At 34.7% G+C, this 13,868-nt stretch overlaps 1 protein-coding gene across 1 annotated transcript in view; it reads right to left on the bottom strand.

The window, feature by feature from the left end:
* LOC149238865 (uncharacterized) overlaps nucleotides 1–13,638 on the bottom strand; it is a 47,150-nt gene extending 33,512 nt beyond the window's left edge. Inside the window, exons 1-2 of the mRNA XM_089369688.1 lie at nucleotides 13,380–13,638; nucleotides 13,066–13,133 (exon numbers count right to left, since the gene is read on the bottom strand). Coding sequence (XP_089225814.1) covers nucleotides 13,066–13,133; nucleotides 13,380–13,638 — 327 coding nt within the window. The remainder of the gene's footprint in view (nucleotides 1–13,065; nucleotides 13,134–13,379) is intronic.
* Between the last annotated feature and the right edge of the window lie 230 nt (nucleotides 13,639–13,868).

Genomic DNA, 13,868 nt, shown 5'->3' with positions numbered 1-13,868 from the left:
TATGATTATATGTAATTTTATTCACAGGGAGCTAGTGTATGAGGCACACACTTTTCAAAAGAGAAACAAAATGTTTCCATCATAGGTTACTTAGGCCTCTATTAGGGTACTTCTTGAATTTTATGATTGCATATTGATACTTGTGATGCACCAAAAGTCTTGAGTTTAAATTATAAGATACCATGATAAAAGAGACCCTTAAATTGATTCATGTTGCAATATGGCATGTTGGGCTGACCCAATAATGCTATGATTACGAGGCTATGCAAATTTATGAATGGACATAAATTTGTGAAATAATGTATTTATAAGATATATGAGCCAACCTTTGGAAGCTTGTTGACATACCTTATGCATGGAATATTTTTTTTTAAATGGGCTAAAGTATGCGAATATGCAATCCATGAAAACCATTGAGACATCTATACACTCTAAAGGTGATTGAAAGGCTCATATTTCAAAGGTGCACACTACTTAGCAATCCAAACGCTACATTGATTTTTTTGGCCATTATATATTTATTTAGGAATATGGAATGAGGGCAAAGGTTTATCCCACAAACGACCAGCAATCCAAACTATGCCATGAGGTATAGTGGAGACACCACTAGGCACCATTATAAATCACACAATGTAACGCTTGATGTATATGTGATACTACAATGAGCATGTATTGCAAGGGTTTTTTTTTATACGTAATATCCTTCTCTTCGAAAAGAGTGCGACCAACAGGTATCAACACAATTTAAATGATAGTTGCACTGCCACAACACAACACATTGATGGGAGGGAAGAGCAGGAAAAATCACGAAGGGAAAGAAAATGTGTCATGATGATCTGTACATTGATGAATAAAGAGCGCTATGAGATGCACGTCTCAAGGGATCATAACACATGAAGTGCATTGCCAATGTTGCCAAAGAATGGGCCAATGGTTGCTTTGGGGCTACTTTCCAAAACACACAGTATGATGCAAGGTTGCTAAGACTACGCTCAGGACATAAAGGTGAGGGGTTGTATATATGTTTGTCCACCAAACGACTGACCCTTCCTCACCATATGAATATTATCATGCATCATTACACAAAGCCTCATAATAAAATGATTCGATTCCATCGCACATAGATACGAGTGATATCATGATGAATTGGAAGCACGCCACGTCATGGTAATGAAATGTTATTTGGAAGCTGGAGACTATAAAATAACACCGGACCATAAATAAACATCGACTATAAGTACAATCATGCTTTTAATGTATATGATGGAGGGTTGCACAAAGAGAATGTGTCGTTGCAGTGGTGAGGTAACCAAAACGTTTTCAATACCAATAGGACGGCTTTTCGAAAATGACACCCACATATCATGTTTCCGTGAGAGTTAGCCAAAGCTTATCGCACAACAGTAATGTCAATACCATTTCACACCAACAAAATCGCTCCACATGCATACTATCGGACCCTTATATATGGTGTTTATGCCAGAAATATTGGATTAACTCCCAACGCACAACTAAGACTGGTATTACTCCAGGTGTTTTCTGGATTCAGCTGGGGTACAAGTCACAGCTCAGGCCACCATCTGGGTATATTCCGCGTCGGATTGGTTGAAGTGTGATTAAGGTCGTTGATCACACTCCCAACCCACGACATTCTCTAGTTAAATTGTGACCTAGCCAAAAGTGCAATTATGTGATCTTCATGAGTCGCAAAGTTGCAGCTTCTTCCACTGGTCAAAAAGTCACAACGAGGAATTTCAAATATGCACCTAAGGTGCAACCCATCCTACTACATGATCATGTGATCCCTCCCTAGGTCATAGAGGTGAGATTCAGTGGCCTATGCAATATCTGACTTTGCGACTTCTTGTTATCACAAGCTATGACTTGCCTAGACGTTTGATAAATGACCATCTTGTTATAGAGGGCACAGTGTTAGGTTTCAACAAAGGAAAGGAGTTAAAAAACTGACTAAGTAATGACCCCAAGAGCATGATGAGCCAAATAGCTAATACACATCAATAGGGGCATGAAATAGCGCCTCGGGAATCATTGAGGCAATGCAAATGTTGCTATATTAGAGTTGGAAAGGTTGTGGCACAAGATTGGTGTAATATAACGACCATTCGTGCAAATCATACTAATGACCTAGGTTGATAGTCATAAAAATATTGTTGGTGCAACATAGGAAAGGATGGATGACACTGTATACTGGTAACATTGTGGGCCGAATGTATGTAAACAGGGACCATCAGCACATATAGGGAATGACTTTCTTTTGGTTTTCAGGATCCATGGTGATAGAAGGAATGTCCCGTGCTATAATGTGATGGCCCCATTATGCACACGAGCATGCACTCAACATAGTGCGTCGCATTTGTCTGGCAATACACGGGGTATAAAAAATTAAGCATGTCATAGCAATATTGCCAATGTTCGCTACCGTTGTCTCTACACAGAAAATAAGAAATGACATTTTATGCAAAGAAACGAGAGATGTTTGTTTTCAAAGGTCGCACAATTGCATTTTGAAACTCCAGCAAGCCACAGGGATGTGCGACCGACTATGCAATGCGATTGTGCGACCTCTTGTAAATCGCACCTCCACCAAAGTCACAGCATCGCACTCCAAAAGCAACAAAAGGACGTGACCCTCATGTAGTGTGAATGTGCGAACTCTTCCCAGGTCACTAGTTCGCATAGTCACAGCCAGACCATCTCCATGATAATGAGACTACGCCACTGGTGCTTCAAATATTAATTGCAACTTATCATAAGAGCGCTTAAATAGAAGCAGAGGGAACTATGCATTTTGACATTTCAAGACCATGGAGTTGTTTTCGGTGATTGTCATATGCATAATAGCAGGTCTATGGATCATGAAAATATCAAGGAAACTCGGGAAAAAATTTGTAAAGGCCCCGTGCTTCAGCAACACCGTTACATAAAGGGGAAGAGGGCCAATTATGGTTTTTCTTTTCTTTTTTTCAATCAAATGCTTATGATTTTAAAATAATTCTTTGTTAAAAGTATATATGACCAATGTCATGCATTTGTAGGTGGAAGGTTTGCATGGAGAGAGCTAATGTTTTTTTGGCAGAAGCTACACAACTAGGATTTCAACAATGTCGAAAGTGGGTCCACTCAGTCTCCTAAATTTTGGTGGCAATGGTAGGAACACAACCACAAAAGATGATTGGATGAAAGCAAGGGAGTAGCAAGAAGTACAACCTTTCATGCAAGTCTCCAGGGTTTCACAATAATGTTGGCAACAAGAACCAACTCTATGGTTTCTCAAAACTTCTCTTTTCTCCTCACATCCTCTTTGCTATCGGTATGTAAATGTTCTCATCATGGTGTTAGTAGTTATTTTGATATCAGTTCAGCTTGTACTAAATAAATCTATGAGAGAACAATGAAGAATTCCAAGAGTCATGGGGGGAGGTTAAGGGTCATGGTAGGTGAACAATCACCTCATCTCTATAAATGTGCCCTCATGCTGCATTGTTGGGCATTTTAGCACTTGAGTTGAGGCGGATTAGATAGTTGATTTGTACTTGAGAGTGTGATGCACTCAACTCTTCGCAGCTAGTAGAGTGGAGTTGCAGTGAGGCTAGGGTTTTGCATTGGGAAATGGTATGAGTAGCCCATGTTCCACTATTGGGTTTTGACCAATTGCAAGATATGTACTTGAAGTTGCAGTAACATTAATAAGATGTTCTTCATGTTTGGCTCTGATTCCTATGCTTACTCATGGTGGTTGTATTGGTTGTCATGTGTGCTCTCATATATGCAATATGTTATGAACTGATTCATAGTTATTGCAAGTATGTTTTGATTTTAAATCGGTGTTTACTTATTTCTTTCCATGTCACTGATATATTGTGAACTATTTTGCACTTAACTTCTAGCATGTTCCTGTGTATTGTATTCCTGATTGGGTTTTGGCTCACTAATCCCTCTCGAGGCATACCTCTTCTTATTGTTGTTGACACTTGTTTGTACCTATTTCTGTAATTTGTCAATCTTGGGATGATTTTGTTTAGCTGCCTAGGCATTTCATTCTTGTCCCCACTTTGACACCTTCTCATTCCATAACCAAGAAAGGAAACATTCATGGTGGCATCAGAGCCCTGGATGGGGATCCTATCCTAAACGGTGTGAGGTCTAATTGGGACTTCAAATCTAGGAGACCCCCCTAATTTTTGGCAATACATTTCAATCGTAAACACAAACCCTTCAAAGATATTGAAGCAAATTTTCAAATACGCTTAATATCAATTTGATCCATTTCTTGGTCCTAGCATCTATGAGATTCCATTAGTGTGCAAATTTTTATATAGTCCAAACAAGTAGGTTCGTTAATGTCTGGCTAAAAGGATACATGGTCGATACTCATCATAATCATTTTACTAAATAAACTCTTATTGAGCACTCCTATAAATTTAAGAACCTTATTTGTTTTTGTCAAACAAAAATTATTTCCTCCACTCCCTTCTATTCCCCCTAGATCATCTGAGATGCCCTCAAATCAAAAAAATTCCTAATAATTTTAATTGTGAAGATGGATTTAATTTAAGCCATTAATTGAAACCTCTCATTGAAAACATGAACCTTTGACTCTTTTCCCTCCTTCTATTGTTCTCTTTCTTTCAATAATTAATCTACTTAAGCCTATATTACATTTGTATCCTATCTTCATTTATTTCCTTTATTATTCATCCCCTTCTCCCCCTTTTAGTTTAATCATGTGTTAATTCTCCCTCCTTTTAGTTTAATCAGTTTCTATTTCTCCCCTTATTTCCCTTCTTTTAATATAATCTCCCCTCTCTTTCTCCTAACCCCCCTCCCCCACTCCCACCTCTCTCTCCTAATATGTTGGATCCCCCACCCCTTCTTGTTTGAATGACCCCATTATCCCCCTTCCCTTTTCAAATATTAGTTATCTATTATTTCTCATTACCCTTAATAATTTATTATTTAATCAATCCAAATATTTGATTGAATATTCAAATTTATATTACATTTTAGTTTATTAACTAAAATGTCATTTTCTTTGAATGGTTTATCATGTGTCCTCATTCGCTAACATTCTATTTGACCTATGGAAATCCAATGTTGGAAAATTTAGCAGTCCTCCATCTTAGCATCTATATAGTTTCATTGGAACTCTTTTTCTAATAAGTCAACTTCACTTGGTCCTTGAGGATGGGTGGAGTGTCCACTTGAAACATTGGACATAATCCATGTACCATCCACTAAGTAAAAATATCCAGAAATAACATTACCATGATCATGGAATGTGGAATCCTACATACACATGAACATATTCCTGCAAATTAGGATGCCGTCTAGGGTTCTATTAATGAGAAAATATTTTGTGCTTCACCAGTAACACCCTTAAATCTCATTGGGCTAGTGAGATAATGGGACTAGGCCGTAGGCTTAATTCCCAAAATTTATGCTACAATTATTTGCAGTAACTTCTTACAAATAAGAGAAAGGAAATTATCTATGGAAAATTTGAGAAAACTAATTACAAAAGTATAATAAACAAAAAAGAAGAAAGATAAATAATTACATATACTGTTGTATGTTAATCAACCAAAATTAGAGAAAAAAATAAAAAAAAAATAAAGAAGTTACTTTGCAGGAAAATTCCTTAGAAATCATACCTTATTATCCATAAGACTATACATGCATGTGTTTTAAATCTGATATGAAGTTTAATAATAATTTCCTACCATAAATATTAGGTAAATATGCCTCAAAAAATTAGAAAATATACAGCAAATGTATAGGAGAATTCATGCTAAAATATATCATATGTCAATAATATTGATTTTATTAGCAAAATGAAAGTACAACTTTCTGTTATAGCTGATTTATGAGAAAATTTGAACTAGAAATTGCTTAAAAATGTCTACCATGTAATAAAATTCATACAATAGACATTATAATGTCAATCAATAAAGAAAGATATAGTGTTGGGCAGCATGTACTCATTTTGATAAGACTAGACAACAATGTTTCTACACAAATCATACTAATTAGTATTGATAGAAAGAAATACTAGACCTTCTAATAGTAGTAATCAATGCAAGAACCGATAAAAACCTTAAGAAAAAGGACCAAAAGTTAGATGAGCTCACTTTACTCCTTATCACTCCTGAAAGGATTTCTATTTTCACAAAAATAGGTAAGCTATGATACTTTTGAAATAATAAACCATATGAAAAATGACAATATTAAGTATTTATACATACATCTCCTCACTAACTTTTTCCATCCTTCTTTCCTTGCCTTCAATCTAGTTTTATACCTCCCTCAGGTAATTGGAGTTCAAAATTGTTTTTGAACTAATTATGTGTTAAGATAAATATCTTTTCTTTTTATCTAGAGAAGGAATTTTGGTATGATTATTTTGTAAACTAAGTTAATTTTATAAAGTAGGTGGGGTCACTGACTCCGTGAAGCATCCACATTAATCTTGTAACTCCATAATAAACATACAAAATATGACATTACCACTAACACCAACATAATAATAATCATGTGTATAAAGTGAGCCATCAACCATAAATATATAAATAATCAAACATATAGAACCATCTTATGTCTCCCATATAAAGTCATTATATAAAATAAAAAAGATATATATCATATTCATGAAGAAGTGTTGTTCCAAAGTATACCAATATCGAAATATGAAATGATACAAGTAAAATAATTTAAAAACCATAATACCAAAGAAACTCAAGTAAGCTCCAAATCTCTGCTTGGACCAACCAAATAGTAAGATTTATTTTCTTCCTTTTTCCCTCTCTGGTTGTGTCTATGGATGCATATATTTAGAGGAAATTTCTCTCTTCCCTCCTCCTTCGATTATAGAGATATCAAAATGAGTATGAGAAGAGGTGTCCTCACAAGGAGAATGTACAGGTATAATAGTTGCATGCAATTTTCCTACTACCCATTGTGCAGGTTACTTAATAGGTTGTTGTGCATGAAATGATGTAGCATGGAATAGAGAAGAGGGTATCTATGGAGGAGCTATAATAGGTTGCATAGAGTAATGAGAGAAGGTGGGACAATGAGAAAATCCCAAGGCAAGCCTATTAGGGTCAGCCTCCCATCCATAGTTCTGGAACTATTGTTGTTGAGGAGCTTGAGGTTCGGGAAATTATATTATGCTTGGGTGAGGAAGATGCATATTTTGGGATGCATGTGGTGTAGGAGGAGTGGGAACTCCGAGTTATAAATGAACAATATGATATATCTGGTTAAATTCTTCTAAATCTAGATCGAAATGAATGGAAAATTTGATCTTCTTATTCCTACTATTGTTCCAAGTCATATTAATTCTTTTATTTCCCCATTCTATTTCCCCTTGAGCCTGTGCTAAAAAAGCTCATATTGATTGTAATCAAAATAATTTGTTATGAAACTATCATATTTTTGACTGTAAAAATCAAAATAAATATTGTCTCGAGTCATGTTTTCCATAATTATGCTAGATTCTTGTATACACAGATAAAGGAAACATATAACAATAGGGAAGAGAATTGAATGCATGCACATGAGAAGTGTGACCAGAATAACTGTGTGGATGTATCAACATAATATGGGAAAATAAATATGGTGCTTCATGTCGGAACTGCTTATTGAGACCATATTTGAATGAATATGTAAGAAATAAATTATAAGAGTACCAACCATTAATTGAATAGAAGTATAGTGAGCATATGTGACTTACAATGAATAGAAGTATAGTGAGCATATGTGACTTAACATGTATCAAATATTAGAAAATGAGTAGATATGACATTATTCTTATTCTTCAAAAATGGCCATAAACATATATGGAATATCTATATGTGAGATGGATCTTAATATGTAAGTTATGATAACAATTTATGTTTCCAATTTTAAAATTTTCAAATTATAGTAAGAATCGCCAAGATAGGGGACACCCTTGCACCATAGGAAATGATAAATGTTATGTATGATTATAGAATGGATGAATATACCTGTATGCATGGTTAATATTAGGATATATATGTATATGAAGAAGATATTATAATATATACACATAAGCCTTAAGTATATCAAGCCCTCAAGTTGTAGGGAAATTTCCTTTATTTTATACTATATTAAGTTTTCAGCAGAGCATGCATGAAGATTGACATGCGGTGAATAGATGTGGCCTAAGAGGCCAATCATAGTAAAAGAAAATTGTGATCATGACTTGGGTTATTAGGTCTAAATCACGAACTCGTGACTAGTTGAGAAGGAATTATAGTAAGACTTATGAAGGGTGAAATGGGTTGAACATTCCCAAGACCATCATTTAACCATCACTATGTGGCTTGAGAATTGAATCAATTTAAGTCATGTATGTGGATTATGATTTTCCATAATAGGGTAAAGGTTTCCCTATAGCAGCTAGACCTCTACCCCATTTATATAAATGTGGGTTTTCTTTGATTTTGAGATTTTATGGTCATACATAATTGACAAAGAAAACAACCCATTGAAACCTTTACCATCGAGGGCCGAGACATCTTAGTATAGGGGGGATTTCGGGAAGGCATACCAATGATCTTGAACACAACATGTATGAGAATTTATTGAGATGAAGTTTTGGGCGTTGCTAAGTGTGGATTCTTCTTAAACAATATGTGATCGATAGATTTTAGAAGGCTACAACATGGTCGTGACACAACATAACTTGGCAGCGTGATTGAGTTGAAGGACAATGAATATTTTTTAGGACGATGCAAGTCAAGTGTGACTAGAACCATGGCTTAACTCCCATTAGGTCGGACAACCTGAGTAGTGTTCAAAAGTAACATAGTTGGAGGTAACAATTTATATTTGAACACAACTTATGAGATAAATATGTTAGTAGACACTCATTTTTCCATGACATGAACTAGGGTTGTCATGTGATGGTCGAAGTCGCACCAGGAATTTTTTGTGTGGCATCATGTAAAAAGAAACAATGATCTAATACCTTGGTTTTCAACCTATTCAGCATTATATTGAGCTAATATGCATGCGGTCACATACTTCCTGGAGGGAATATGACCTCTCATTTTGGAATTGTTGGTGCTCAAATAATGAGACACTGTTTGATTACCAAGTTATTCAGTGTGAGGCTCAGGATACAAGCCTGTATGTTTTGAATAGGATGTGCATGATAGATCTTGGATGGGCGCATGGCTCAAGGGACAATAGGAATCATTATATTTCCAATGTGAGCAAGGAGGGCACCAAAAAAACAAGTCTCATGCATGCAAGAAAGAAAAACAATGAAGAGAGGATGGGAAGTAAAATGATGGGAAGTATTAACACATTACATCATGATAAACAGAAAAATGAAACCAGTCAAAAATTTGTAATTAAAATTATGAACCAGAGAGGAGAAACAATTGCCTGTCATACCTGTATCTGCGAATTTCAACTACTCTTGTATCATTTATATCAATTGGAGATGGTTTCCCTAGATGTTGTAGCACAAGATGAGCCTTTCAATGATCAACTTGGTTTTGTTTTTAACAATGACGTGAGGAAAGGGTTAACATTCCCGCTTTCCCAACCATTTATCCTGCTTGTTCATTTCTCGGGGAGTTAACTCTCATCACCCTCAGAACTTAATGGTGAATTGTCTTCCCTATGACCTAGAGGCATGGTTATAGATAATTAAGGTCATAACAAACTAGATCACGGTATCGTGTTCATTCATTATCCAAGATGCAGAGATAGTTCCACATATGTGAAATTTGTTCATGTTTCTATGCCACACACAAAATCCATGTAGACCAGTGGGAATTGACATGGATCACAGATGAGAGTTATTATTGGTATTGCGTCTCAAGGTCATGGAATTGGCATCGAATTTTTAAAATTAAGATTTATGAATTGTCCTTCATATGAAAGGAGGGTATGAACATGAGCGCACACCACATGTATCAACATACATTATTATTAAAATTGTATTGTTTGCATTGATTTTTTGATTCACATATATATGATTAAAACCTTTACCAAAGTTCATTGTATTACATGCATATTGGTGTTTTGAAATGGGCGTAAGGCTTCACCATATTATCCTTGTGTTTATACTCTTATGTCACAGTGAATGTGATGTGATTTTGAAACCCTACACTTATTAACTCTTATCAACTCAATGTAATAATTGTATCTTTACTCTTTTAGTTGCAATTGCAAGGTATTCACATCATCAAGAGTGATGATCATTCCATGAGAGAAGGTACATTTTTATTGCATGTTGATAATAGATTTGTATTATCCAAACTTGAAAATACATCAATCACAAGAGATAATCATAATTTTTGAAATCACGTATGCGTTCAAAATAATTAACCTCTTTAAACCATATATGTCATAGAAAAAACCATTTGTAAAAAAATATAAAACTTCCTTGTGGCACCAAGCATTTAAATGAGAATAAACTATGCAATTGATATTGATACTACCTATTTCTCATGGGGACCCCACCTACATTTTTATAATCCTAATTTTTGTTTAGCCATTCTTTCTTAGGAGGGGGAATCTTTATGATGATGCATTGGTTTCCATAATTTCTTTTAGTATAAGTGGCTCAACATGTTCAAAATTGAATTTGTTATAAGTTGTTATTTCCTTTCAAGAGTTTTTTAGCCTGTTATAGAAGAGCATAAAATTATTTCTTATGCAAATGAAGATTAAAACATAAATTTACTTTACAAATTTGAAATGAAGATTCTTTTGTTTTTTTTTCATTAAAGGATATTGGAACTTTTTATAATCTGTCTATTTATCATTATTTCTATAGTTTTATTTTTCTTTATTAGTCAATTTTTAATATACCATGACAAATTAAAAAACAATATTAACAAATTTTCCCCATATCAACATAATTCAAAAAAATAAACATTGCCATTTTATACAATAGAATCCTATTGTTATGTAGCTCATGCATGCATTTATAAAATATCTATTAAGATTATGTTCTTAGTAGTGGATATTTAAGATCTAAAGATTTGGTTGTGGTGAATACTATTTCCACTCACAAAGGAGAAACAATTCCAATTTGAAGCAGCTCTACATCATCTTGCTACTTGGATTTACAAATGGTAGCTACCAATCTTCCACGGATCCAACTTTAGATCTTCTTACTTCCTACTGGTTTTCATTTTTTGCCTACTCCATTTGCTTGCCTATACTACTTTCTCCTCTCACTTGCATTTATGAATGTTAACTATTTATTCCTATTTAATATCAAGACACTACAATAGGCACTAGGAATCAAAATTCATTTAATCTAGGCATGGTTTCTAATTATCACAAATTCAACTTGAAATTAATAGTATTCAATTTAAAAATTTGTTAATGTTGAAAAAAAATAATGTTATTATTATCTTCTTTTGTCAATGGTGTTTTCTTCATAATGCACATATTCATTAATCATTATGCCTATATTTCTCATGGAAAAAATATTCTTGTGATTTATATTTCATTTATGGAAAATTGTGTTGTTGGATATTTTAAATAGTAGTTGTTTTCTATTTTTTTGTTATTGTATATTGCAGTAATATCCACAAATAATATTGTATTTTGATTACTTTTAAAAAAATTCATTACAATTTGCTTTAATGATTGGACTGACTACTCTATAAGAAAGACAATCAATTTCATTGTATTTTAGCAATGGTGTCCATGAGTGTCCATGAAATGGAAGAGTAAATGGTGTTATTGAATTCCCTCCATATGATTCCTATATAGTGTAAGTAAATGGTGCTAATAAATTTCCTATATGTCATTCCTATATAGGTTATAATATTGGTGAACTAGTGTCCTTTAAGTATGCTCATTCAAGTGAACTTAGAGTTTTCGACTATATATAAGATTGTTTATTTGATTTTTGATATCTACACAACTTTAAATAATGAAAGGTGTGATGTGTGAGGTACACATAGAAATTTATTTATTTTTCCCATTTTCATATGAAAAAAGTATTTTATTTTAACTCGTCAATATTGGAAAGCTAAAATAAAATCAACCTTTCAAATTGAAATGTCACACCCCTCCCTTCAAATTTGATCCCTGACAGCTTCCTCCTAGTTTTGCACCAAATAATCCAAAAAAATCCTCGTGGTAGACTCTCACATTAGGGTTTCATCTAGGAAAATCAAAGAAATTAAAACCTACCACACTCAGAAGAACAAGGTGTGGAGACTATGGGGCACTTCTGTTGAAATGCAATACTTCATATGTTTCACTCAACTCAAGAAAAGTGTGAAAATGGTTTTTTCAATGTTTCTTCCCATAGTCAAAAAAGTTTAATTTGTTTAGTTGTGCCCACACTATCCAAATCTATGAAAGCAAGATTTGTGGGTGAAGGAAAATTTTCTTTCTCACTTGTTAGCATTGACATGACCCAGAACATCGAAGGCCGCAACATTGTAGATGTTTGCATGCATAGAAGACCAATTTTAATTGTAAGTCTTGGGATCTTTACATTCATCTCATGTTATGTAAATTGTGCAGACATTAGTTATGGAAAGATCACCCAATTCAAAGCTCAACTAATAAATTCTCTAAAGAATATCCATACCTCCTATGGAATCCATGTCCAAAGTGGTAAATAGTTTATTTTTTAATCTTCGTAACCTTTCATATTCTTGACAAGCCATATCATTTATTCCTTTGGTAAGATTTATTCACATGAAATCTAAACCGAAACACCTAGTGTTTCAAAGTGTAGAAGACATTTATTTAAATAAAAATTGTAAAGTGTAAAATTTAAAATGGGATAATGGTCAATATTAAAATTTGAGATCATTCTCAACCTTGTATATTCGCCTATGAAAAATAATATTTAATAGATGTTAAATCCAAACCATAAGTTTTTTTTGTAAGTTACCGTAGTTCCTTCTTTTTCTATTTACAAAGCAAGTTGTTCCATGTACAGAATTTTGGTGGCCTCAACTTGCCCATATGGGAAACCAAGTGTGTTGGCCACCTAAGTTTGTTATATGCCATCTAGTAGCAAAATTTTACCAGTCTTTCAATCCAAGCTAAATATACTTCACATCTAGAAACACTGTTCAAGTCCGAACTAACAAACACTGTTCAAGTTCCGAACTAACATAAAAACATAGGAAAAGTAAATGCTAGCCTTTAGTAAAAACTGGAAGTTAGAAAACTATTCCTTTCTATCATCTTTATCAGATTCCATGATAGCTTATGCAGCAGTAGAGTCACCTGACACTGGAGACAGCTTCATCAGACGTTGCTGGATCTCATCCAGCTTGCTATATTGCATAAACAACATAATTTGCAGGTTTTTGACGTCCTTTTTGATGTTGGCATACCTTGTGCTATTTCCGCCATCTCCCCCACCACCGGTTCTAGGGCTCTAGCCAGTAAACACTTCATGACCCAGTACACGGCTTGTCTGTATAGCATCCTCCTACCCCTGGTGTGCCCTGGGTCAGGGACTATATCCCCCCATTCTTCCATTTTTGGCTCAAAATCTTCTTCCATGATGCTATCATCCATATCCTGGATTAGCTGGCGAATGTCAGCATCCGTCCCTTCTCTGTATGCGCAAGCTGCTTCATGGACCGCCATCTTAATAGATTTCCTGCCTCTTCTCTGACCTATCGGTGTCGAAGTTGTAAGATCGTTTTTAAGCGGCTAGCTCTAGCACCCTTTGCCCCCACCACCCCGACCTCTACCCAGGCGTGCCATCTCTTCTTTTACTGACTCCTGCTTGAAATTGTCAACGGAAAACGTTAGCTTTCTAGGAACTTCTGTCTTTCTATAAACCGGCATATCCTTGTTTCTTAGCATTCCCTCCC

The sequence above is a fragment of the Pinus tabuliformis genome, chromosome 8 (assembly GCF_031772625.1).
Source record: "Pinus tabuliformis cultivar Carrire ecotype Pingquan chromosome 8, CPIR1, whole genome shotgun sequence".
Taxonomy (NCBI): domain Eukaryota; kingdom Viridiplantae; phylum Streptophyta; class Pinopsida; order Pinales; family Pinaceae; genus Pinus; species Pinus tabuliformis.
This window is presented reverse-complemented; position numbering and strand designations above follow the sequence as displayed.